This window comes from Apteryx mantelli, chromosome 4 (genome assembly GCF_036417845.1).
Source record: "Apteryx mantelli isolate bAptMan1 chromosome 4, bAptMan1.hap1, whole genome shotgun sequence".
Lineage (NCBI taxonomy): Eukaryota > Metazoa > Chordata > Aves > Apterygiformes > Apterygidae > Apteryx > Apteryx mantelli.
In genome coordinates this window covers 32,876,356-32,902,121 of record NC_089981.1, presented here as the reverse complement: position 1 = coordinate 32,902,121, position 25,766 = coordinate 32,876,356, and the positions used below count along the sequence as shown (strand labels likewise).

Sequence of the window (25,766 nt, the reverse complement as noted above, 5' to 3'; positions counted from 1 at the left end):
TTAGCTGGAGAGAAACGCAGATTCCCCGAAATGAAGCGCCGACCTAGGCCCAGGCCCGGACGGCTCCGGGGGAGCCGGGCCGGACCGGTCACCTCAGGTTCTCCCCGCCGCCTTCCCCAGCCCCCTCTCGCCTCCGGAGCGAGGACGGTCTCTGCCCCCTCGGGGGCGGCCCTAGCTGCCCGCGCAGCCCCAGCCCGCAGCGCGCCTCCTCCCCTGGCCCCACCGCCCGCCTGGCAGGGGGCGGCCCAGCCCGCGGGGGCGGCTCGGGTGCGGTCCTGCGACTGCCGCGCCCTTTCCAGGAAGCGCCGCGGAGCAGCCAGGCGGGAGCCGCACAGAGACGCGGCCCCGCAGCCTCCGTGCCCGGAGCAGGTAGGGCTGCCCGCGGGAAGGGGGCCGGGGGAGGCGGGAGCCGGCTGCGCGGGCGCAGGGGGCAGCTCCGGCGCCGGGGGGGCCGCGGACGGGGCGCGGCTGGCGCCCCCCCGCTGCCCCCGGCTCGCGCCGCGCCCGCTCCCACAGCGCCCGTGGGCTCTGGACGCCCGTTGGCGCGCGGCCGGGCGGCCGTTGGGGGAGCTGCGGGCGCGCGGCCGGGCGGCCGTTGGGGGAGCTGCGGGCGCGCGGCCGGGCGGCCGCTCCCCCGGCGTCGCGGCTGCCTCAAGCGGCCGCTGCAGATCGCTGTTTTCGCTCGGCCGCTGTGGTTTTTGCAGGTCGCGTGTCTCTTGAGACACTTCGGCCTAAATACAGGCTCGAAAGCGATGCCTTTCGTTCTACCGTCTCTTCAGCAGTCCTCTTGGATGGAGAGTACGAACTCTGCCCAAAACTGTTAGGCATGAGCGTGCTGCTAATTGCTTTGTCCCGGGCAAGAGGAGGGTGATTCATCACGGGATAAGGTGGTTTCTGTAGGTACATTTCTGTAGTGCAACTTTATAAACCACTGTGGTTGATCTGGCAGCAAAATCATGGCTACCTAAAGTTTTAGAGTGTATCTGAAGTGATCTTTCCCCATTAATGATGACCTGGCAGCTAACCTGGTTTAAATGGTTAAACTCTGCTTAACCATTCTTCCAAGAGAAGAGAGGATATTGCTTTGCTGAGAAAGGCCACGATGACTACCTCTGCGGATGTTATGCAATGAAAACTTAAAAGACATGCAGGACCAGTTTGGATTGGAATTTTTCTTCTAGGGAACCATTAATCTAAATTGCATGTAGGTACTTGTGTTAGATGACTTCATGTATAAGATTCATTCAAGGTTCATCACTGACACTTTAGAGGATTGTTTTGCTTTTGTTTTTTTCTTAACTCAGGTTAGTTTCTCTCTGACAGATACCACACCATGTTTGTGATTTTGGTACTGCTGTGTCAGCTACATGTGATGGTGTTTGCATTTCCTCATTGCACAGAGAGATTAAATAACTTGAAGCATGAATTGAAAGAAGGTAACTTACTTTTAACATGAACTTATATGCTTTCTAAAATAAAACTGTATCTAATTTGTTTCTACTGAGAAATCTTTTTATAGGTGTGTAAATACTGGGGATTTTTTACCTCATAAAAAGTTATTTTAAATTGTTTTATACTTAGTTTTAAAACATTTAGATATCTTTTGCTGAAATGATTGATAATTGGCTTGGCTGTCAGTTTTAAATATTTATCAGATGCAGTAGTAAGTGTAGACTGGGAAGACTGACCTTGCTCTGGGTCTCTGGATGCTTGTTACTGATGTAAGCAGAATCCTCTAAGCGCTATCTGTCCAAAACAAAAGTTTGAAATCTGTATTAAGACAGTACTACTTTGATACTACTTGAGCACATCACACCACGGCTACGTTTGCATATCCAGAATTGATTTGCATTTGAAAGGGCTTATTTGTTTTTTTTCTGGTATTCAGAAAATATATAAATCTCAAATGTCTTTACAACACCTTGAAAGATAAATATAGTGCTACTATTGCAATTCTCCACTTTGGGGGGAGTTGAAGAGGATTGGTGGTAAAACCACATGAAGTTCCCAAGAAGGAATGAAGCCCTATGACGCTGAGCAGTGTGATACTTTTAAGCATCATGGCTTTATAACAGCATTCATAAGTTAGCTGTCCCATCTCCTCAGTGGATAAGGAATGCTAAAACCTTAAAAGGGACTTAAAATCATATTGAGCAAGGAGCTGCTTCAGGGCAGTGTTGAGCAGAAACATGGCCAGCAGAAAATTGCTTAAGACAGGTTATTTTTTAAAATTGATATTGCTTTGGGGCATAAAACTTACTGTTGCCGGGCTGCCTCTTCCTTTTGCATTCCCAGAACCCTCTGTGAACCCTCTGTAGAAGCTTCACCTGATGATAGCCTTGGATCACTCTTTATTCAAAGTTTGAAAGAGGGGCCCCAACTCTTTTATCCAATAATTTAACAAATAGACCACTTGCCAAGAGTATAGGGTACCTGCATTGAAAGGATACCCTTTCGCCATTTTCTGAACACCTTTTACGAGCAAAGTGACTTTATTTAGCACTCTGTGTGGACATGTTTTTAATGAAATTCTAGGCATCCTATAACTGGATTTACCATCTTGTTCAACAATGGCCTAAGGACTGCAGAAATGCATTTAGTTCCCTCAAGGATGCGAGAGGATTCAAATTCACCTGTTTCACCCTCCAAATACTATCTTAATCACTGTGTTGTAGGTTATTTGGAGGTAGGGACAGGTGCACTTCGACTATGTCCTGCAAAGTGAAAAAAGTGCAGATAAATGGATAAGGACTCTGAATCAGCGAGAAGAATGGATAAGGACTCTGAATCAGCGAGAAGGAGCATGTGTCCCTACCCAGGTTAGGACTAGGAATTAGTAGTCTTAGGTTCTATGCTAGGCTCCAGACAGCCTGCTTCTGCACTTCACATTAATTAAAATACATGCATTATCTTATTTAGGTTAAATATTTTTAATTCAGAAGTACAGCTAATACTGCTTAAATGGTAACAAATGAAGCACTACTAGAGATTTGTTTCAGAAGACTGAAGTTAACTCTGATGTGATTTGTATTGAACCAAGATATTGATAATACTTCTTTCCATATAATTCTTTTGCTTTTCCACTTGTATGTTTTGGATGAAGTCCTTCTGTCTAGTTACTCTTAGATACAGCATAAATATTTTAAGCTTAGATTTTCTTCTAACTACTTTAGAAGAACAGTTTTCCCCCTTACACAAATGTGTGCATACGTGTGCCTCCTTCAAGTATTCTACCTTATTATTAAAGGCATAAACAACCAATATACAAGTTACATTGCAGTTTTCATAGGAGTTTTTAGAGAGAGAGTATTTTGAGATGCCACTGCAAAACCTAACAGTAACTACTAGGGTAAAAATTCCTGAATGATGTGATAATCTAGACATATAAGCTAACAAGAGCACAGAACTAATTTGTAGTTGAATAACTTCATTCTGTGTCTCATCTCTTTTTTTAGCTGACTGGCTTGGTATGTAACAATGCTGTTTCTGCATTACACTTGCAGAAATAGTCCTCCAGTCATCTTGCTTAACCAAATAGTCTGAATTTCTTGGAGTACAGATTAGGCCTTCACTGAAAGCCAAGCCAGAAAACTAGTTTTGTCAGACAAAGATGATTTCCTTACAAAAAGCTGTAGCAAAAACAGGCTAAAACTTGATTATGGGAAATGCCTGGCAAGAAACTGCATTCCTGTATTCTAAAGTCTTCTATAATTTCACTAACCTTCTGAAATCTCGCCTCACAACTTACTCCATGTTCTTTATGGACCTTGTAATAAGCACAAAGGAAGAAAAGAATTAAATGTCTTCGGAAGTGTCTACTGTCAGTAACATTCCTATCATGGGCTAACTTAAAGCAAATAAATATGGTGATATGCCAGCCTTTATATAAAACTTCCTTCAGTTATTAGACATTATCACAACTGGAAGAAGGAGAACAAATGCAAAATGAATGGGACTCCTCTGTCATTATTCTAAACTCAGATTCTGTAAACAAAATTTGGAACTCACAGATACCAGAATATGTGAAAGGAATGTATACTGAGGATTCTTTACAAAGAACAGACTTTTTTTCCAATAGGTCAATGTTTTGCTTTGTCTGAATTTGATTGGATTTCTGTTTTATGTGACAATTACTTTGTTCTTAAGAGTTCCAGCAAAAAAAATGATACCCACATCCCAGAAGGGATAATATCAAAATTGAACTCCCAACAGCTGTCAAGAGAACCAAATTCTCTTGGCCAGTATAAGGAATAGCTGAAATGCTTTATGAGAAAGGAAGATACATCTATTTTGTATTGCATAGTTAGAACAGTTAGCAGCAAAGACAACACTTTAGGAGGAGAGCTTGATGGTTCCTTATACTGTATGTGGTTGAGAGATGCTAGGGGAAGAAGTGAACTCAATACACTTCTTTGGGATATTCACCATTCTTTAAAAATACCAGATTTAGCTTTCCTAACTAGCTTTAAATCAATTTGATTTTTTTCTTAGTGTTCACATCAGAAAAGGATGCCAATTTATTCTTTGGAAGACATCTTCTGAATAACAGATTTGATTTTGAAGCATTCACACCAGATAACCTGGAAAGGGAATGCTTTGAAGAGCTGTGCAGTTATGAAGAAGCAAGAGAAATTTTTGAAGACCCTGATAAAACGGTAATTGTTCAAACTGAGTTTAGTATACTGAAGGTTACTGAATAAATGATTACTGTATTTAAATACTGCACCCCTTCAGAAAACAGCACTTAAAACAAGATGTTTATTTTATAGAAATATAGAAAGTAGAGACCCCAAATAGCTGGTGTTACTGTGCTAGATACAGTACTCTTAAAGACTTTAGATAAGAGCTGCAATTCAGCAATCATAAATATAAACCAAACTCCAAAAGCACCACTTATGGATACACCCATATGCATTTTCAGAATCTCAGTATTTTTCTTGATAACTTCTTAGAAACTTCTCAACATGCAGTTTCAACATATTCCCTGTGTCATGCTTACAAATTGGCTGATCCTGTGCTTGTGTCGTGCCAAAGAAGTGTTTTAGAAGACAGCAGTAGGTGATAATAAATCTACAGTTCAGCTGTTGCTGAGTATTCCTGTAGCATCATCTTCTAAACTGCTACCTTTATGTGGCTGGAAGAAACCTGGTATGAAAGAGAGGAAAATACACAGGAAATATTTAGTCCCAGTAGTGGAACATGATCACAGAATCACAGAATCGCTGAGGTTGGAAGGGACCTCTGGAGATCATCTAGTCCAACCCCCCTGCTCAAGCAGGGTCACCTAGAGCACATTGCACAGGGTCGCCTCCAGGCGGGTTTTGAATATCTCCAGAGAAGGAGACTCCACAACCTCTCTGGGCAACCTGTTACAGTGCTCTGACACCCTCACAGTGAAGAAGTTTTCCCTCATGTTCAGATGGAACTGTCTGTGTTTCAGTTTGTGCCCATTTCCTCGCGTCCTGTCGCTCGGCACCACTGAAAAGAGTCTGGTCCCATCCTCTCGACACCCTCCCTTCAGATACTTGTACACGTTGATAAGATCTCCTCTCAGCCTTCTCTTCTCCAAGCTAAACAGGCCAAGCTCTCTCAGCCTTTCCTCATAAGAGAGATGCTCCAGTCCCCTAATCATCTTTGTGGCCCTTCGCTGGACTTGCTCCAGTAGTGCCACATCCCTCTTGTACTGGGGAGCCCAGAACTGGACGCAGTACTCCAGATGTGGCCTCAGCAGGGCTGAGTAGAGGGGGAGAATCACCTCCCTCGACCTGCTGGCAACACTCTTCCTGATACACCCCAGGATACCATTGGCCTTCTTGGCCACAAGGGCACATTGCTGCCTCATGCTTAACTTGGTGTCCACCAACACTCCCAGGTCCTTCTCCGCAGAGCTGCTCTCCAGCAGGTCAACCCCCAACCTGTACTGCTGCATGGGGTTGTTCCTCCCCAGGTGCAGGACCCTGCGCTTGCCTTTGTTGAACTTCATGAGGTTCCTCTCCGCCAAGCTCTCCAGCCTGTCCAGGTCTCTCTGAATGGCAGCACAGCCCTCTGGTGTATCGGCCACTCCTCCCAGTTTGGTATCGTCAGCAAACTTGCTGAGGGTGCACTCTGTGCCTTCATCCAGGTCATTGATGAAGAAGTTGAACAAGACTGGAGCCAGTACTGACCCCTGGGGGACACCGCTAGCTACAGGCCTCCAACTAGACTCTGTGCCACTGATCACAACTCTCTGAGCTCTGCCATTCAGCCAGGTCTCAATCCACCTCACTGTCCACTCATCTAACCCACACTTCCTGAGCTTGTCTATGAGGATGCTATGGGAGACAGTGTCAAAAACCTTGCTGAAGTCAAGGTAGACAACATCCACTGCTCTCCCCTCATCTACCCAGCCAGTCATTCCATCATAGAAGGCTATCAGATTGGTTAGGCATGATTTGCCCTTGGTGAAGCCATGCTGACTACTCCTGATCACCTTCTTGTCCTCCACATGCTTGGAGATGGCCTCCAGGATGAGCTGCTCCATCACCTTTCCAGGGATGGAGGTGAGGCTGACTGGCCTGTAGTTCCCTGGGTCCTCCTTCTTGCCCTTTTTGAAGACTGGGGTGACATTGGCTTTCTTCCAGTCCTCAGGCACCTCTCCTGTTCTCCATGACCTTTCAAAGATGATGGAGAGTGGCTTAGCAATAATGTCCGCCAGCTCCCTCAGCACTCGTGGGTGCATCCCATCAGGGCCCATGGATTTGTGGGTGTCAAGTTTGCTTAAATGATCTCTAACCCACTCCTCCTCCACCAAGGGAAAGTCTTCCTCTCTCCAGACTTTCTCTCTTGCCTCCAGGATCTGGGGTTCCTGAGGGCTGGCCTGAGCAGTAAAGACTGAAGCAAAGAAGGCATTCAGTAACTCTGCCTTCTCTGTATCCTTCGTCACCAGGGCACCCACCCCATTCAGCAAAGGGCCCACATTTTCCCTAGTCTTCCTCTTACTGCTGATGTATTTGAAGAAGCCCTTCTTGCTGTCCTTGACATCTCTAGCCAGATTTAATTCCAAACGGGCCTTAGCCTTCCTCGTTGCATCCCTGCATACTCTGACAACATTCCTATATTCCTATATGATGGTTGCCTGAAGAATGGCTCTTGCTGCCTGCAGTGCTAATCTCTTCATGACCCTAGGTATGCTCTGCACTGTCAGAAAGAGCAAGGAATACACACCGATTTTGAAGCTGGAAACAGCAATGGGTTTGCAATTGCTAGCATTTCCCTAGAAAAGCTAGGAAACTTGTGTCAGAATCTTCCTGGAGTCTTTTGCTGGATAGCAGAAGTGAAGATTATAGCAAAGCACATTTAATGCTCAACAATCATGCAACATAAGTTTTTCTCTTAAATAAATCCTATTATTTTTCCTAGGTGATGTGAATTCAGATACTGTTCATGCAAATGTGTGATTCTTAATTACATAACTGTTTGCCTCATTAATACTCTTCTGTAAGGAATTCCAAAGATTAATTGTAAGCATTTTTGGTGTTATAATATGCACTAACTGCTACTGTAATCAGGAAGAAATCTCTCTATATGATGCAATATTGAACAGTTGAATGCATTGAGTTCTTTTCTCGTTCACTAACTGGCATGTTCTTTGTTTCTGTGAAATTATATTTTTTAATGCAAACTTGAATGTATGAGGAAAAATGCCCGATGATAAATAAGTACAAATCCATCAGTGAGAGTTGCTCCTGTCTGTGCCATGGTTAAATTTTGCCTAGAGTACCATATTAAAAAAAAAATTGTTAATAAGCCTGACAGTTATGTATCTCATATCAGTGTGATCCTTTGTATTTTTATAGATGGATTTCTGGAAAGACTATTCAAGTAGAGGCCCTAAAATAAAAACAGGTAAGTCATCTTTTTATTCTCTTCTTGTTCTTTGCTTACATTGCAGTATCTTGCGTTTGTTATCATAGTACATTCTTAAAAATAACACTATGCATTCAGTCAGCAAAACCAAATTTGATTTCTTTACTGAATTTCATAGTGAACTGTGCAAGTATACTGCATTAGCTAACATACTAAAATGGATCACTGAAGTGTCTTCATTATGGTGGATCTGTTCTTAGTGTGTAAGTAAAACAGTTTGTATGTTGTTGTCCATTTCTGTTCTATTATACTATATGTCAACTTTGCAGTAACTCTGTGGCTGCTTTCCATGGGTTTTGTTTCATGTTATTTTTTTTTAATAATAGTATAGCAGTCTGAATCAGGTGCATTATGCCAAATGTTTTATAAAGAGAAGGTCAGTATGACTTGAAGGATTTACAACCAGATTAGAGACATGAAGTAACATTCAGAAGGCAGGTGAGGGAAGACATCTCAACAGTTACATGTACATAAAAGGGGAATGTCTGCTCACCTATGCTTTAAGCTGAATGTGAATGGTACACTTTGGTTGTATTGCACAGGCACAATGATTTCTCACTGCAGGCTTAGACATCTACAGAAAGGAACTACCTTATAGCACAGCAAAATTAGTATTTCACAGTGTATACTCTATACGGAGTATGTAAATGGAGAGAACACCATGCTGTTATTCACCTGAAAATAACCAATATTTTATCTTCAGATGATGATACGCTACAAAAGATTAATGTTACAGGACTTCTCATTGGTCTAGTTGCTGCTGGAGTAATGTTGGTCATAATTGGACTGCTTATTTTCTACTGCTGCAAAAGTAGATGCAAATCAAGGCAACCACCAGGGTAAGGAATTTCACTATTAAAAAAAGAAACAAAAAACAAAGAACCCAAAACCTTGGTTGCTTAAGAGTCAAATTTAAAAATCACTATGGGTTGGTCTAACTGTGTTCTCAGAGGAGCCAATGGGAGTTCTAGTTCTGTCTTTTCTGGAGGCAAAGTTAGTTCAGCACTGGCGGTAGTTATGAAGTTAATTAATCCCACAAAAACATAAAACAGCACTTGTGTGGCTGACATAACCTTCTCTTTTGTATCTTTTTGGCTCCAAAATATTTTTACTAAAAAGTGGAATCCCTTTAATGGTTTGAGGCCTGCAATGGAAAGTGTAGTGTGTTTTGTTTGCCCTTAAAAGTAGGGTGTATGCCTCATGGCACATGGTCTACTTCAGGAGATGTAAAATGAAGTAGGTTGGGGGAAATAGCAGTTCTGTAGTCCTGCTTGCTCCTTCATCCTAAACCTGAAAAGAATACAAGAGGATTCTGTGCTTTTTCTCCCCTATAAATTTTCCATTACTGAACTGTTCCTACCCTGTAGTCTGGAGAGAATATTTGGCTCATGGCTTTTATGATCATTCAAAGTAAGTTTGGGGATTTTTTATTTTACAACTAAGATTGTATATGCTTCCTTTCCTTTATTAAAATGGAAGCTGCCACTTATAATGCTGTTAACTTCATTTAGGTACTTGGATTATGTAAGAAACAGAAGAGACAATTCATCTAACGTCTTCAGAAGACATGAAGAGTTTTCTTTAAATCCACTTCCTCACAGAACTGATGATTCAGGACTACCAACTTATGAGCAAGCAGTTACTGCAGGCGGACAACCTGATGTGCCACCACCCCCTTACCCAGGGCCCACAAAAGGAGCAAAAGTGTTTAAAAAGTCTATGTCACTTCCGGCCTCTTAGTCACAAACCTCCTCCTGGAGTAGTGGAGAATTACTGAAACATAATATACTTTAAAAAAGTGCGCTACCTTGCATATTGCAAGACAGTTTACAAAAATGTGAAAGTTTTACAGATCTTCAGCACAGCTAGGAGCAAGTGAAAATCCCATTTGGGAAAAGAGATAATCTGTTGCAAAGGTTATTGTGCTAAGAAGAGAATGTATAAAGAGCAGGTCTTGTACTGCCACCCTCTTCCATATGCACTTTGAGCCATCCCATCATACTATTGATGTTTTATTAATAGTTTCATTTTGTTTCTTTAGAAGGAACAGTATTTTAATTGTTTTTATTGACACTAACCATTTTTTTTTCTGACTGTTAATACTTTAAACCACCATGAGAAATCTACTTGGTTGTTTAATATATTCCCTTCATTGCTGCATGGATTTTGTTTTCATTCTAGTGATAGATTTGAATATGAAAATTATTTCATGGTTGATCTTTCAACTGTGTATGTATTATTGCTTCTGGATTATATTGATTTGTTTTAGCCTTTGCTGGATAACAAACTGCTCAATTTGTGTGTTTTTGTCATTATTATTTTGGATGAAAAGATACAATATTACCATTTACCCATATTACTATTTGCCCATATTGCCCATTTAAATTTTACCTTTTTCAAACGTTTGTTTGATATGCACTTCAACATAGTATTTAGTGTTGGACAAATTGAGTATGGTGGGTATTTGGGGGAGGTGAGTGTATGTTTCTTTTATTATTTTTTTTTAAGCAAATAGCTGGAGACTTGTCCCTTGCTAAAACTATACTTGGTATATTTTATCTGGAAATTACCCAAGTTCCACAGATGACCTTCCTCTTGCAGTTTAAAAGTTTAAATGTGGAAGAAGCAGATATTTGGTTAGTGGAATAAAAAGCCAAACTAGCCCACAGCAATACTATGCATAAGCATGTATTGCCCTACTAGGATAACAAAATGATACCTTTAAGTAGAATGAGACATGCTATTAGATAAATATTCCGTATCCACAGAGCTACAGTTAAGAACTTTTACTGGTTAATTTTATCAACACAATTTCTGGATCTTCAATTGTAGCCACCACTGATTTTTAAGTCATATTAAAATAACAGTTCCCAATGTTATATGGCCTACAAAAACATCAGTGTCCCTTTACCTCCTGGTCAAATGGCATTATGGTGGAAAAGGCTTCCTATGGCCACAGGAAGCCATGTTGGAGGGTCTCACAGGCAACATGCTGGGCTGGTGATTTCTGCATTAAGGTAGCTATAGTTGGACACTTAAAACAGTTGTGGCTAAATGCAGTTTTAATGTAAAAGGCTGAATATTTATATGTAACATTTTACTGATTTTTTTAAACATGCTATAACCTACAGTGCTATTGAAAGAGATGTAGATGATTGTTGTGAAGTTTTTAATCTTGTAATGCTTTTGTAGAGATGAAAATTCTCTAATCTTAGAAGATCAAAGGGTATATTAGAAGTGCTACATTGTGCAAGTCCTGCCCATTGAAAAATACATATAGCTCAGCTGACACCAGTGGACGCAGAACTGTTTTCTTATTCCTAAAGCTTCAGATTTGGCTTTTGACAAGTCATTTAAACCGCTTTGCAGTTTCTCTCCTGCTGGCAGATGGGAAAATCCCCTCCTGGGGACACTGGGAGTTCAGTCCATTTTTGCGCTGCTTCTAAAAGTGTTTTGAAGTTCTTCAAGGTTGCTACACTGTAAGATTGAAATGAGTTAAGTGCGTTGTGTGAGATCACTTTGTTGATAACTGAAATGCAGGGTTATGATGAAGCTATGGGATTATAAGGTTGCCTTGGTGGTAGAACAGTTCTCCCCTATTTCCTTTTCATTTAGGTAACTCAAGTTTTAAATGTGCTAATCAGCAGCTCGAGCTGTAGAGCTCACTTTTGCTCCATTTTTCTTGGGACTGAAAAATGACTAATTTAATGGGAATGATAGGAGAGCTTTCAAGGAAAGGGATGTTATAGGGTTTGTGAGAGTTCAGAATTTTTAAAATGTTACTACAATGATGTATACATTTGGAAAAATCACATTTCAAATAAAATATGTAAATGGTACAGAATTTTTTTTAATCACTTGAAGTTATATTCTTCCTACTTTTACCTTCCTATGAATCATTTGCAAATGATTCCATGCAATGTTGACATTCATTTAAAAAAAGAAATTAAGATCCTGTAGCTGTTTAATATGAATACTGTAGCTTTTTTGGCAGGAAACTGCTCCTTCTGTAAGGTATACCACTTCAAATGTGGTCAAAGAATCTGCAGTTCGGACCCTGAAGATACTCAAAACATCCACTGACTGAAACGCAAATACTGTTTGCATGTAACATCACAATTTGCAGGACACATTCTCTTCATTATATATAATTATGGAGCAAAATATACACATATAACTGGACCAGTTAACTTAAATGTAACTTAAGCTTCTCTCCCCTGGTATAGGGAGGAAATTCCCTTGAACAGCAGTTGTTTGGGCTGGGTTTGTTCTATTTTATAAAAATACTCCTGGCTCAAAACCCACTCTTGCTCTGTATCTTGTCTCTTTTTAGAGCTTCTGTTTCATCAGAGATAGCAGAGGAAAAATCAAAAAGAGGTGAACTATGGTGTTTTGTGAGTTAGTAAGTGTCATCACATTTCTAAGTTTTACATGCTCTTTCATTTCAAGATGTAGTTGCTATTACAATATCATGGACAGCAAATGTAAATCTCCTTCAGTGTGAAGGGGAGGTAGTTTTTTGAGGAACAAAGCAGCAATGTTTAATTTGTGTACAGACTTAAAATATTAGTGTTTTGGCTTTCAGGACTTTCTTTTCAAGGGCTACTGGAAAGGCAGTTGATTTTAAGTTAATTAACTACTATGACAGTTGAAAATAAAAATGCCTAAACCAAACAATGGGAAAAATTAGGTAGTACTTTGATTCTATTCACTCAGAACAGGTTCAAACATGACAGGGTACTTAATGCTATTACCCATTGTCTTGAACATTTTCCCCAAACTCACTATCCTGTATTGACCTTTCATCACCACAGAGGTTTGGAGCATGCAACTTTTTATAAATCAGGTTATGAAGTGTGTAATTTAATATATAACTAGTCAGGATGATTATAAATTATAGCAAATAACTGAAGGTCAGAAAAGCTGTCTCTGGTTCTGTCACCTGAAAAATAAATCGCTTAACCTCTTTTTGTTTCAGTGAAATAAGAACACCTACCATTTATGTAAAATTTCTCAAATCCTCTGATGAATAGTATTATAAACATTAAATATTTTTCATATTTTTTTTTTGTGATTTCATCAGAAGAGCAAAAAATGAAGTGCCACACAGAAGTGCACTTCCTCACTCCAGTTCAGGGAAGTGTGAGTCATGAACCTGTTTTGAGTTTAATCCTTGTCCTGTTAAGGTCTGTGGCAAACTTTTTATTGGCTTCAATTGAATGGGGATTGGAGCCAAAATAAAATAACTGATCACTTCAGGTAATAAAAACTATAATGCTCTGTCATTTAAAGTATATATACTGCAGTGTTGTTGCCAAGCTTGATTTACAGAATATTCCATTGTCTTAATGATACTTATTCACATAAAGTAGAATTTGTTTGTGAGACTGATCTGCATACTTGTAATTTGGACAGCACAGGAAGATTCCTCGTCTTTCCTTAGATTACCAGCCTTGAATAAGCTGCATTAATAACCTGTAGGAGGTTATTAATGACACTGCTTAATTAGTGATCTTGTGACTTGATTACACATTCATTTAAAGCTTGCCTTTTATATGTATATATTTAAGCTTTTCTATCTAAAGTCTTATCTGCCAACAAGGGTTTTATTGTGGCTGTCCTCACTTGTTCCATGTGGTATAGAGAACAGGAAGGAATCCTCAGGTTTAAAACCTATCTTTCAAATGTTTCAAACTTGTTCTAGCTACATCTTAAAGGTCTCTTAATTCATTCCTATCATGTACAAGTTTATCACTATATAATTTTCATAGTCAAGAACTTATATATTTTCCTTTCAAAAATCTTAAGCATATCTTCCCAAATACCGTGCTTTTTATTCAGGTAATAACTTCTGACTACTTTCAGCCATTCCTGAATTGTGTAAACAGTTAATAAGATTAAGTAACAAGAACTAACATATTTCATTTCTCCTACCCATCTGACATAGCCTTTTGAATGCACTTGTCACTGGTTGTATTTTAATCCTACCTTCATGTTAAGTGCTGCAGTTTGGATTTTTTGGGGGGTTTTTTAAGCAATACTTAAAGCTCTACCAGTCTCTATATTATCTCGCAAAACAATTTCCAATAAATATTTGAAGAAGTTAATCATAACAAAATGCTAATTCAGCCTATAATAGAAAGTTAAAAACAAAACTGACAACCCTTTTGAAAATGTTTTTATAAAGTTGGTAATAGCAAACACTCTTCTTCATGCCTTATAGCACCAATGGAGAAGGGGGGTCATGGTTTGTTTTCTTTTAATGTTGCCAATTTCTGCTCTCGACAACAGTTTCCTACTTTACTGCTCTATTTCACTTAAGCATCTGATTCAGAACTAAGGTTCTGAACTGTGAGCCACAGTCACTGAAGACTCAAGACGAGCCAGTTGAAACAGGGATTGTACCCCTCAATCTTCCTCAACTCTCAGCAGACCTTTTGTTGAGAAGATTTAACTAACTAAACACTGCAGAAAAATATCATGTTTCTTGCAGGGTTAGTGAAGTGAGCAAGATCACATGGGATTGCAATGAGTACCAGAACAGGCATGAAATGGCAAAGTGGGGAGCAGGACTTGACTTTTGGTAGTGGTGATTTCAATCTGAAGTGCAGGTACCCATTGTGCAATGAGAATAAACTTCTGCAGAGAGGCAGGAAGGACAGATGAGGGCAGCTAGGTACAGCTAAAAAGTAGCATTGCTAATGCAGACAGCTTTTCTGTTAAGCCCTACTGCTATGCATTTATTAGGTTTTACTCTTCTGTTAAGGCTACCTTAAGCTTCACCAGAAGTAACTACTTGTATTCAGTAGATTGAATATGAAATTTTAGCTAATAAGGTGAATGGCTGGCATAAAGGAAGCCCAAGCCAAGTCTAAAATGTAGAACAGAAAAGAGAATCAGAGTATTAAGGTTGTCATTTTGTCTGTGGTTTTCTAGAGACTCTTGTCTATCTCCACTAGTAATTTTTTAACTTGTTGGCCGGTTTAATCACATTCCTGCAGCATGCTAACATTTAAACTTACTATGAACACACATTCAATTGTACTTTAATTTTTAAAACAAATTTCTAATTTGCATGGGATTAATTCATAAATAAACCATTTTCAAGACCACAATTTGTTTGGTGCGAAGAATTACATTAGTAGGTTCAGTGTCTTAACCCTGCACACAGATAGCACAGAAAGGCTAAAATCTGCCTGTGGAAATGTCTGTGGAAAACGTGACTTCCTCTGGCAAGGGCATTATGTAGAACAGTTCTAGGTTCTACAGTGCCTGTACCCATCCTTTCCGCAGAACTGATACACAAACTGTATTATCACTGTATTGTGGGTAGAGTGTTACTCCTCAAATTGCACATTTTATACAGGTTCTAGGGTACTGCATGTTGCATAGTATCCTCAGAGGAAAGAAGTTAGCAAATAAATGAAGTGCCTCACTACACTTAATTAAGCCATGCTATTTTGTCCACAGCAGGAAGACAATTCATATTTGTGCTTTTTCTGCCAACCCCCTGAGATGAGATGGGCTAGCTAGTTAAACCCTCCTCAAAGAAGAGCAGAATCTCCTTCTGTATTTGAAGATCAAATAAATCTTTTTATCAGTCAGCTGAACTGAGATTTGGAATGCAGCTGGTGGAATGTAGATGCTTCATTCTCATTAAAAATCTTGGGAAAATAGGACCCAAGTTCTTTGAAAATGCCTTGTATGTCATCTGTTTACAATATTAGGATTTTAACTGCAGTTCCCAGCTGCAGAAAATAAGGGGCTCATATCCACTGGATTTCAACAATTCTAGAAATTTGCTCTATTTGCACAACTTACAGCACTCTCTTACAGTAGTTACAGTGATTAATAAAAAAAAGCTAGCCAAAACTCAGATTAATAAAATTTCTCACCTAACTTTTAATCTCAGTATCTGTTTAATAGAAAGCCAGCCCATTTACTTTAAAACTTCAGAAACAACTACCCTTATCTGAAGCAAAACTGGATAATTTGACAAATTACCTGATTAATTTGACAAAATACCAAAATGTCAGCAACAGGCTATTTCCAGCTGGGAATAGTAGGTCTTATGATATACCAAAAAGGTAAGCAATACTATTTATTAGCTTTAAATTGGAGTTTGCTATTGACTCTAGTTAGAAGCAAGCCCCCAGAATTTTCACCATGTGGATGCTTTTCTTCTATTTTATCATATAATACTTTCTCTTTCACATAACTTCACAATGGCAACTCATTAATTGCTTACATGGAAAACAACAAAATGGTATCAAACGTATTTTAAGCTATTCTTGATGCAGTAGATTTTGTCCATGTTGAAAAATATACAATTACACTACCTCCTTTTGCTTTTCATTGAACCTTTCCTTTCCCTCTGATTTTTTTCCTTACTGTTTTACCTATCATTTGTTACTAAACTTTTTTCCTTCTCTTATTCCTTATTCTGTATCTATTCGTAATCTCCTATTGCGCACACACACTTTTTCCCCCCCCTTTTTTTCCTTTTCTGTATATGGCTCCCAATCACTTGGTCCCTTCCCATTCTCCAAAAACCACTCCTCTTAAATAGCTTCCATATTCTCTTCATTGCAATAGCAAGGCCTTTAGCTCCTTTTATCTCTCCTGCTTTCAGAGTCTTCAGCTCCTCTTTGCATGGCCACCTAGACTACAGAAACGCTGAAACAAAGGGAGCTATCACAAGCAAGTATCCTGCTCCCTACATTCTGGGCACCCCTCAAAGTAAGGTAGTATTTGGACTTTAAAGTATCAGGAAAAATATTTTATTCTAGAAATTGGTACATTTAAACATTAGTTTTGGAAAGGCCTTATCACAGATTTTAAAGTTTTGGTGCACTACTTCATTTAGAAAATAAGAAACATCTGTGATCACTCAAGTTGTTCAAGCAGCTCCAGTTTAAGTTCTCTAAAGATCAGTAACTATTTAATAGATATTGAATGTTAAATATCCAGCATGGGTATGATACAAAGGATAATATCTAGCAAGAGTTAAAATACAATACTCCTTGTTAAACCATGAGTTTCAGAGTGAAGGCTTTATTTAGGTTTTCTTTTTCCTATGCTTCATTGCACATTTCTGCCACTTACCTTGCTAATTCTGGTGCTCACTAGATCACTCGGTGAATCAATTCAGTGCACTCACTGAGAAGATATGTAGAGTTTTCTAGTGGACTGTTGAGTTGAATCAGCTTAAGCACCAGTGTTGGTGTCTTAGAAAGTGTAGAACCACATGGCCAGAGGCAGGGTTAGGCAAAGTGAAGGAAATGACGACTTCCCTCTCAGTTCAGTCATCTCCTGTAATGTCAGAAGTGCCATGATTTAGTAGATGTTCTGTGTGAAAATCACAATTAATACCCCGGAGAGTCCTAAAGACTTTGCTTCATTTGATTGTGAACTTACCTAGGCTTTTCACTGAAAAAATGCACAGATACGTGCATGTAAAGAAATGCAAAGAAAGAAAGCATCTGTTCTGAGGCTCCAAGATAAGGTGTGTCCTTTGAAAGGCAGCCTTTCCTTCCCTAGTTACACACTTGTGAATGTCTAGCTTTATGTTTAAAGAGGCCACACGCCAAATTAAATGCAGAATCAAATCTATTATGCAACTGCAACTTTCTGCTTTGGTCAGAATCATAATTACAAACAAAAAAAAGTCAGTGATAAATAATAGGCCTAGCCAAAACTCTTGTTATTACTGCATAACATCTGATTTACTTACCCATTACTGTTTACGGAAGATACCACAGTCCGGCACATACAAAGCCTGCACAAAGGTGCTATATCCACATTCAATAAGTAGATACCTACCGCCCATCAGTGCTCAATAGAGGAAGAAGCTGCAGTAATTTTATTTTTCATTCTTTTTAGAATTTGGTAGCTAATCGATCCTAGTTCTGCTTTGGCCTGAACTTTGAACTTCATCTTATGTATTCAAATTATTTGAATGTTTTTATCTCTGAAACATTAATATTCAAAAGAGAAAGTCTGAAAATCTCCGAAACATAATTTTTAGTGAATCTTGAAAATTCATTCTCTCAGCATAAGGCTAATTTTTAAGCATTTCCAGACCTTCTGTTGAAAAATAGTAAAGGGCTAGCCACTGAAAACTAACCATAAAGATATCTATATGTTAGCAAACTATTTGTGATAATGCAATAGTTCCAAAATAAGGTACTACTATGAACTGAAATACAATCCTTTTTTGTCCACTGTCAGCAATCAAGTTGTAATCTCAGACTTGCAGAGTTAACTGCATGCCATGCCTTCCACTACTTTCTTCAATCAACAACAGCTGAAGCCACTGATCAGCTTGCTGTATGCAGCATGTGCATCTCACTACTCTTCTTCCCTGATTCTTTTCAGTCCATCAAAAACTGCACTAAAGCATAGCAAAGATTTTGCCGAAAAAATTTGCAAATCTAGCTGAAAGCTTTTTAAGGTAAGAAAAAAAAACCCTGCTGCTTAAACATGAAGGAAGAGTCAGGACAAGACCAAAGCCAGGCATCACCTATTATGGAAAAGGAAAAGACAGAAGCAATGCCCTCTGCGGAAGAGGGCAGCATAGGAGGAAAACCTTGTAAAAGCCTTGTAGCCTTTTTACCTGCAATAAAAAGGATGCAAAAAGCACAGGCAGCAACTACTGGTGCTATGAAGAATTACCCATTCAGTAACACCTGCTGTCTCACACACAAGGACCCTGAGTACTATTATCCCAGTATTTAACATCCGTGGCACTGTTAAAACTGTAACATACCACGTAGCCTTCTCCCTGGACAGTGCTGCTGGTCAGTCTTACATGTATACAATGTCCAAAATATTCAAAATACACTCAACAGATACACTGGCTGATAATTTTCCATTAACAGGGGGAATAATAGCACACTAAGCAACAAAAAAGTTACTATTCGGTGTATTCAATGATAAAGACATTCCATTCATTCATAGCATTCACAGTCTGAACTAAGTTTTATACAAACCACAATACTGCTCCTGTTCCATTCTCACCTTCTCTATAGGCTTTATCTGTATTTATTTTCCTGTCTTTATGACCAAAAACACCATCTATCCTGTGTAGAAATTGCTCCCTTAATTTCATTTGTTGATTTTTGAAACCCTCCTCACAAGTCTCCCCATTCTTCCTGAACTGCTTCACAGTCCCAGCAATGACAAGAAACTATTCCTAAGTCAACACTTGCCATTCAAGAAAAAAAGGGGCTGTAGGAAGAGACACTGTCTTCTTTTAAACCTTCATATACAGATGGAAGAAGCAGATGCATTCAAGCTCACAAACAAATAAATAAATCAGTGTGAATTGGAGTATTATTCTGGCTCTGGATTTATGATTGATATATTGGTCTTAATTATGATCATGTCATAGAAAGCTGCAAATGACACAACAGTTTGATCCTGCATTTCATTTGGCATATGATCACTTTAAATATAAAACTAGGCCTTAAAAAGTGATATTGCCACTAAGCATTGCATAGCAATAAATTAGTTAAACAGCAGCAAAAAAAGGAGTTTCATTAAGAGGCAGAGTATATTAGCTAACAGTTCTGCATCAGAGCTGGCCTGATTCTGGCTAAGCTGGAACACGGGCAGAGGAGCCTGCTACTGTCAGCGTAAGTATATCTTTAAGCACTTCTACACTCTACAGAGATTTCTACACTTCAAGTATGACACAAGCCAAATCAATGTCTCATCACCAAAAGAAAAAGTTTCCTGCTCTTTCCTATCATCTCCTTCCTTCCCCAGACACTTCTGGCTGCATGCTACCGCTGCTTGCTTTGAGCCAGCACTCATCTGATGGAAGGCTCAGCTCAATGAAATTACAGAAAAATGGCCTGGAGAAAAAGCAAACTTTCTTTTGCCAGATGAGGGAGTTTACAGCTCACCTCATGGCCAGAGCTGGTGGAAGGGCAGCCAGCCCTGCTGGGAGTGGGAGGGTGAAGCAGGGAAGGAGAAGGAAGACCTTCTCCTCTCAGTGTCAGCAAGCTGCTAGGGGAGCCAGACTGTGAAACTGTACCCCTGGGCAGCACCCCATGCTGCAGTTCTGAGGATCACTTCTCGGACCTTAGGCAGACAATTACCATTTAAGTGTCACCATAAGCACTTAAATCTGTGCCTGAGTGCCTCCTAACCATGGCACATTTTTCCCCTGTAAACAATTTGTTGTTATTTTTCCAGAGGAAGACGGTTCATTTAGGGAGCGGAACAAGCAACAGAAATTCATGCACTGTCCCAGGCTGGTAAGCTGCAAAGATCGTGTTACAGTATTTTAATTTAAAATTTTGCCAGCTTTCTTAATGAAAGAAAAAGAAAGATTTCCATAATTTGCCTCCATAGAGTAAAAAATTGTATTAGCTTGTGTTTCAGCAAAATGTATTTTTAAGTTAAGTTTTAAGTCTCATTATTGGTTACAGGCACTGAACAGTTATGAAATACAGTTCTGGTTGTGTTAAAGCCAGCTGAAGCTCAGTTCCTAGATGGTACATAACTTCTGTATTTGAAACTGAAGCATTCCTCATTAACATGATGGGAATTAAAATATTTTCAACTAACATTCAGAATCATGTACGTATCTAGTATGACTTTTAAATACACATCTTAAGATGTACATTTTAAGCTACACATTAAAACAACATATGTAATTAGCAGGATCTATCAAATGATTCATCACTGAGAGACCTTTCAGAAAAGCCCTGAATACTAAGTATCATGAGACACCAAGATATTGTTAAAAGTACTTATTTAAACATTCTTTTGTCATCTCACAAAACAATGTTACAAAAGACCTTTTTGTAACAAAAAGATAAAATGCACAACCTTCAGTGCATCTTTCCTAGACAGAGAATGAAAAAAAGCAGCAGGGATCAGTTTAAAGAGAAAACTGTACAAATCTCAAAGGCTGGTCTCAGAACAAGTAGATTTATCTCATGTATCTGAAATGCAAACAACTGGATAAACTGACTTTATCCTGTGATTATGGACAACAAGTGATGAAGGTTTCAGTCTACTCTGCCTCTGCTGCAAAGAATTTAAACTTAAAAATAGCTGTCACTTAACTTCTATTACACTCAACTTCTATTATTACTCTATTACAAGATGATCCACTCCTGCAACATTCAGGGAAACACTGTGTCTTTGATATATTGATACTTAGTTAATTTAGTGGTCTAAACTACTTTGTATATCTGTTTCCCTGCCTATAATTCTGGGCTGGTGTTTGTGGTTTGTGATTTCTTATGCAATATGACTTACAGTCATATATCTAACAGTATTAACATACACATTTTCTCTTTAGAGGAATAATCTTGTCATTATTTTAGAAACATTGTATAAAACAATGGTAGTTTTCCAATTTATTTACGTTGTTCCAAATTTCTGGCAAGAAAATTTTATATTATAGTAGCTCTACATTAACGCACTCATTCTTGATAACCAAACACTACAGCTAGGTAGAAAAGGCATTGTATGGCATTTAGGTCCATGTACCACTCTTTCTTCAGGCTCACTTGAAGGAAACAATGAACTGTAACTATCATATTATAATGGAGATTAGCTGAGATCCTGCAGGGAAATCAAAGAAAAACTGTAAGTCCTTCCCTGATGGAAATGCTACTTTCAATAGCATCAGCAGTGTAAGTGCTTGAGCATTAGCATAAAACTGGAGTCATTTTCTGACAACAGACCTAGTTCATATGTAAAACAGTAACCCTTGTGTTTCCCAGGGAAAGAAGGTCCCCCGCCCCCCACTGCACACACATACGCTCTTCCAGCTGCAAGCAATACAGGTGCTAACTTATGCAAATACAAGGAAAACTCACTCTGCTGGTTTCTGTTTTTGGTACACTTCTTTTCTTCTCCTTTCTCCCTCCACCGTGGCCTCTCGGTGACTTCATTCAGTCTCTTCAATGCTGATGACTTTCACACTTACCTCTTTCTACCGGTCCAAGGCTGTATTTCTTCCTCTATCTGACCTTGCTGCTCCTTGAAACTAAGCATGACAAAAATCAAACTTTAGCTTTTACTCCTAGAATCTCTTACTTTACCATTTTCTCATTTAACATTGATCACTTTCTCATTTAAGTGTTGATATCTTGAATTTTATCACTTGTTTTTGCATCTAATCTGATTGACTATAGACAAAAGTTTCTAAATCTGCACTTCACTGCAAAAAATCAGTTTATTCTGTGGTTTGACATTGCCTGGAGTACTACAAACTGAATCTTCAAAGTATTTACCTGATAATTAGCATACACCTTCCTCTTCTGGGCACATCAACACCTTCAGGAGCACTCAAGTTTTCCTCTTTAAAGTGAGCAGTCCTCATCTTTACTTTTCAGGCCTTGCCTAGTCTTCAGCGCTTATTCTTCCTGCTCCTCAGCTCAGCTGACGCACGCGCTGCCCGCCATTCTCTGCAGGGACAGTGTGATGCCATCGCTCACCCGCTATCCTCCCCTCCACATAACTCCACTTCAGCTTCCACCCTGCCCAGTCGATGCCCACTTCACACTTCCATTTCAACAAACACCTGGTCACAGATACGAGAATTTACCACTTGTGTGCAAGGTGATTTAGAATGTTTTAAATATTTTTTTTTCTGTTGATTCCTCTCTTCAGTTTCCTCCCGTTCTTCTTTTGGCTAATTCAGACTCCAGGCCTGCAATGATTTATTTATGATGAATATACAACTCTTTTAGAAAGCTCTGATAAAAATATCTAGAAGATTAGCAGCTTTCAGTTCATAAAAAAAAAAAATCTAACAAAGGACTGTGCTTTTTTTTATTTAGTCTCCGTCAACCATCATCAAGGTGATGATGACAGGACACAGGCTTGGAGCAGCAAGCCAAGGAACTGCTGTGAGTTGTTCCGAGTCCTTCTGCCTTACAGGAAACACGGACGTAAGCCCCCGCAGGCTGCCGGGAGCTCCTCGCCGAGCCGAGCCGAGCCCACCCCCGCCGGCTAGAGGCGCCTTGACGAGTTTGGGGCTTGCGACAACCCGCTGAAGAAATAAAGGACGGCGGCACCGCGTTAAGCGGCGTGGCGGCTGCCGCCACACAGAGTCACAGATCCCACCCCGGCTTTCCGAGCCCGCTCCCCACCCGCGACGCCGACTAACTGGCAGCGAATTACCGCCTCGTTGCCCCCCCGCCTCCATTTAACGTTGCCGCGGGGCGGGGCGCGCGCGCGTCACGCGGCAGCGCCGCGGGGCGTCACGTGGCCGCCGCGGGCCGGGAGGGGGCAGCGGCCGTGGCCGTTGCCCGTTGCCGGTGGGCGGCGGTTAGCACCTGCCGGCCGCGCGCGCGCCGCCGGGGCCGCTCGGACGCCTGGCGGGAGCGCGCGGCGCCTCGCGGCCCTCACAGAGCCTCCCCGAGGACGAGCGCCGCGCCGCGGCGGGGCAGAACAGGACAGGGCGGGCGGGCGAGTGGCCGCCGTACAAATTGCTTTACAAAGCGCTCCCGGTGAGGCAGCCTCCCCGCCTCGGGGCAGGAGCCGGGGTAAGTCAGCGGCGGGCGGCTCGCCGAGCCCCAGCCCACTCCCGGCCGCGGCCCGGCCCGCCGCCCTCCATCTTGTCGGCGCCCCGCGGGGCCGTGGCCGCCGCGGCCGAGCCCGGGGCGCTGCGCTGCGCCGCCGCTGACGCCACGCCGCGGAGCTGCCGCTTCCCTGAGCAGGAACAAGATGGCCCCGCCCCGGCCCCTCCAACAAAGCGCCAGCGCTTCGCTTAACACTGCCCCGCCGCGCTGCGCCCCGCGGCGAAACCGGCCTCCCCGCGCCGCGCCGCCCGGCCGTCCCCGCCTTCAGCCCCCTCCCCCCGGCGGCGGCGGCTACCGCCCCCCGCGCCGCTCCGCTCCCGCCACCGGCAGCCCCTGTGAGGCCGCGGCGCGGCCGCCGCGGCCGCCCGTGCCCCCACCACAGACCTCCTCCCGCGCGGGGCGGCAGCGGCCTCCCTGCCCCCGGCCGCGGAGCCGGGGCCCGCGGCCCCAGAGCGCTCCTGCGGGGAGGTGCATCCTGGGAAAGAGCAGCCCGACATGGGTCTGCGCCTGGCCGCCTCGCAGCCCCCGCCGCCGCGCGCCGCTCCCCGCCGCCCGCCCGCCGCCGCCCGCAGCTGAGCGGGAGGGAGGGAGGGAGGCAGGGGAGGCAGGGCAGGGCAGGGCGGGGGGCCGGGACGCGGCGGCCGGGACGCGCCGCGCCGGGGAGGGGGCCGCGGCGCTGCCCGCCCCGCATGAGGCGCGGGGGGGCCGCTCCCACCCGCCCCGCTCGGTCCCCGCCGCCGCCCTGCGCGCAGGGCCCCAGCGGAGCCCCCGCCGCCCCGGCCCCGCTCCCTGCCCCCATGATGGACAGGAACTACCCGCCGACTCCCAGCTTCGCCGACCCCCTGGCCCCGGCCGCCGCGCAGCCCGCCGCCGCCTGGGCCTACGAGCGCGGCGCCGGCAGCCTCAAGCCCAGGTGAGGAGGGGCCGCCGGGGGGCTGCGCCAGGAAAGGCCGCGGCCTGGCCCGCGGGCGGAGGCGGGCGCGGGTGCCCTCCTCCGCGCCCGGCGGGCCGAGCGGAGCAAGGCCGAGCGGCGGGGGGCGGCGCGGCCGGGGGCCGCCGGGGCCCGGCGCGGCGGCGCGGCGCGGCCGGCGGGGCCCTGCGGCGGGCGGGCGGCGGGGCCGCCACCTCGCCTCCCCGCGCGGGGGCACGGCCGCGGCGGGGCGGGCTCCCCGGCGCCCCCTGGGCGGCGCGGCGGCGGCCCTGGACCCGCAGCCGCCGCGGGTGCCTGCGCGGGCGCGCCGCCGCCGCCTCCGCTCCTCTCCGCTCCGCCCGGCGGCCCGCGCTGGGCTGCGGCGCGGGTTCAAGAGTTCACGCTCGGCGGCCTGGCTCCGCCGGCGGCGCCGGGCCCGGCCGCGGCGGGCAGCGCGGGCGCCGCGCGAGGGACAAAGCTGCGGCGGGGCGGTGGCGCGGGTCTGCCGGTGCCCCCGCCTGCGCCGGGAGAGGGCAGCGCCGCGGCTCGCGGTCCCGCCAGCTCTCTGCGGTAGCATCTTGCTTCGTCTCCTTTATTTTAGTCTCGTGTTAACCTGGTTGAGGTTCGTTAACCTTTTTTGTTCTAAATCACTCCTTTCAGGCGTGCGGAGCCTCTGCTTAGCTAAAACTTGTTCGGGATGATTCGGTCCCATGGAGAGTCCTTTAAAGTGCCGGGAAGTGCAAAAGATACGGGATATCTTTTTGGCTTCGGACTACTTTCTGATTGTGTAGCTCTGCCAACATAAATGAATATTTTCTAGGTGATGAAATTTTGTTATTGCCCGCTATTTATATCTGACTTGATATAGCTGCAGTTCCAATCTCTGTGGTATTTAAAGGTAAAAGTCTTAGGGTAAAAATCTAAGGTCGAAATAGGTGTGCCTATAGATGATTTTGTATTGAGTGTTGAAAGCAGTCACACATGTATTCTGATCTGTCTGATAAGATTAATAGATTAACAAATCGGGAGGACTGCTGCAATCATCTAGTCTAACATCTTCATAATGCAGGCCACAGGACTTTTTCCTCAATTTGTGTTTGAAACTAGAGCTTATGTTTGAGGAACTACAGTTAAAAATTTCCAGTGAGGCAGGATTGAACACAATTCTTGGTAAAATATACTATAAATGGCTGATTTGTATTTTATTTCTTATTTGTGATCTGAAGATGGCTACCTTCAGCTTTTAGCCACAGAATCTTGTTATAGCTTCATTGACATTGATAATCCCACTAACATGTTTCCCCAGTTATAAGTTCTTCTGAATTTTGATTAATTTGTTGCCTAATGTTCTCTTTATTAAGAAAAACAAGTTTCTGAAGTTTTTTTGCCAGACATTCCCT

The 25,766-nt window shown here is 42.8% G+C and overlaps 2 protein-coding genes and 1 long non-coding RNA gene across 7 annotated transcripts in view; 2 read left to right on the top strand and 1 right to left on the bottom strand.

Moving 5' to 3' along the window:
- Positions 1-235: 235 nt before the first annotated feature.
- On the top strand, positions 236-11,757 carry PRRG4 (proline rich and Gla domain 4). Of its 3 annotated transcripts, none has more exons than XM_067296195.1 (6): positions 236-369; positions 1,324-1,436; positions 4,492-4,655; positions 7,836-7,884; positions 8,609-8,744; positions 9,417-11,757. In XM_067296195.1, the coding sequence occupies exons 2-6, from the start codon at positions 1,334-1,336 to the stop codon at positions 9,643-9,645; spliced, it is 681 nt and encodes a 226-aa protein (XP_067152296.1). In that variant the 5' UTR covers positions 236-369; positions 1,324-1,333; the 3' UTR covers positions 9,646-11,757. The 3 variants fall into 3 exon arrangements, with proteins under 3 accessions (XP_067152296.1, XP_067152297.1, XP_013813279.1); XM_067296196.1 differs by having other exon boundaries at positions 1,305-1,436; XM_013957825.2 differs by lacking the exon at positions 236-369 and adding an exon at positions 1,197-1,204.
- LOC136992074 (uncharacterized) lies at positions 4,745-24,325 on the bottom strand. Of its 2 annotated transcripts, none has more exons than XR_010884097.1 (5): positions 24,272-24,325; positions 22,164-22,924; positions 21,747-21,916; positions 17,011-17,217; positions 4,745-5,145 (listed from the first exon to the last, which is right to left on the bottom strand). It is a non-coding gene; the product is annotated as an uncharacterized lncRNA (long non-coding RNA). The 2 variants fall into 2 exon arrangements; XR_010884096.1 differs by lacking the exon at positions 24,272-24,325 and adding an exon at positions 23,841-24,025.
- QSER1 (glutamine and serine rich 1) overlaps positions 23,402-25,766 on the top strand; it is a 48,532-nt gene continuing 46,167 nt past the window's right edge. The window contains exon 1 of one of the 2 annotated variants that reach the window (XM_067296192.1): positions 23,402-23,420. Coding sequence is in view for 1 of the 2 variants with exons in the window: in XM_067296188.1 (XP_067152289.1) it covers positions 24,146-24,369 (224 nt within the window). In the remaining variant the exon portion in view is untranslated. Of the gene's footprint in view, positions 23,421-24,145; positions 24,370-25,766 lie in introns of those variants that run through there. The other variant, XM_067296188.1, reaches the window with a different exon arrangement.

Excerpts from the sequence above, each read along its gene's own strand:
- PRRG4 (XM_067296195.1), top strand. The coding sequence starts at position 1,334 with ATGTTTGTGATTTTGGTACTGCTGTGTCAGCTACATGTGATGGTGTTT. Across the intron at positions 4,656-7,835 it reads TTGAAGACCCTGATAAAACG|ATGGATTTCTGGAAAGACTA; the intron begins GTAATTGTTCAA and ends GTATTTTTATAG. Across the intron at positions 7,885-8,608 it reads AGGCCCTAAAATAAAAACAG|ATGATGATACGCTACAAAAG; the intron begins GTAAGTCATCTT and ends TTTTATCTTCAG.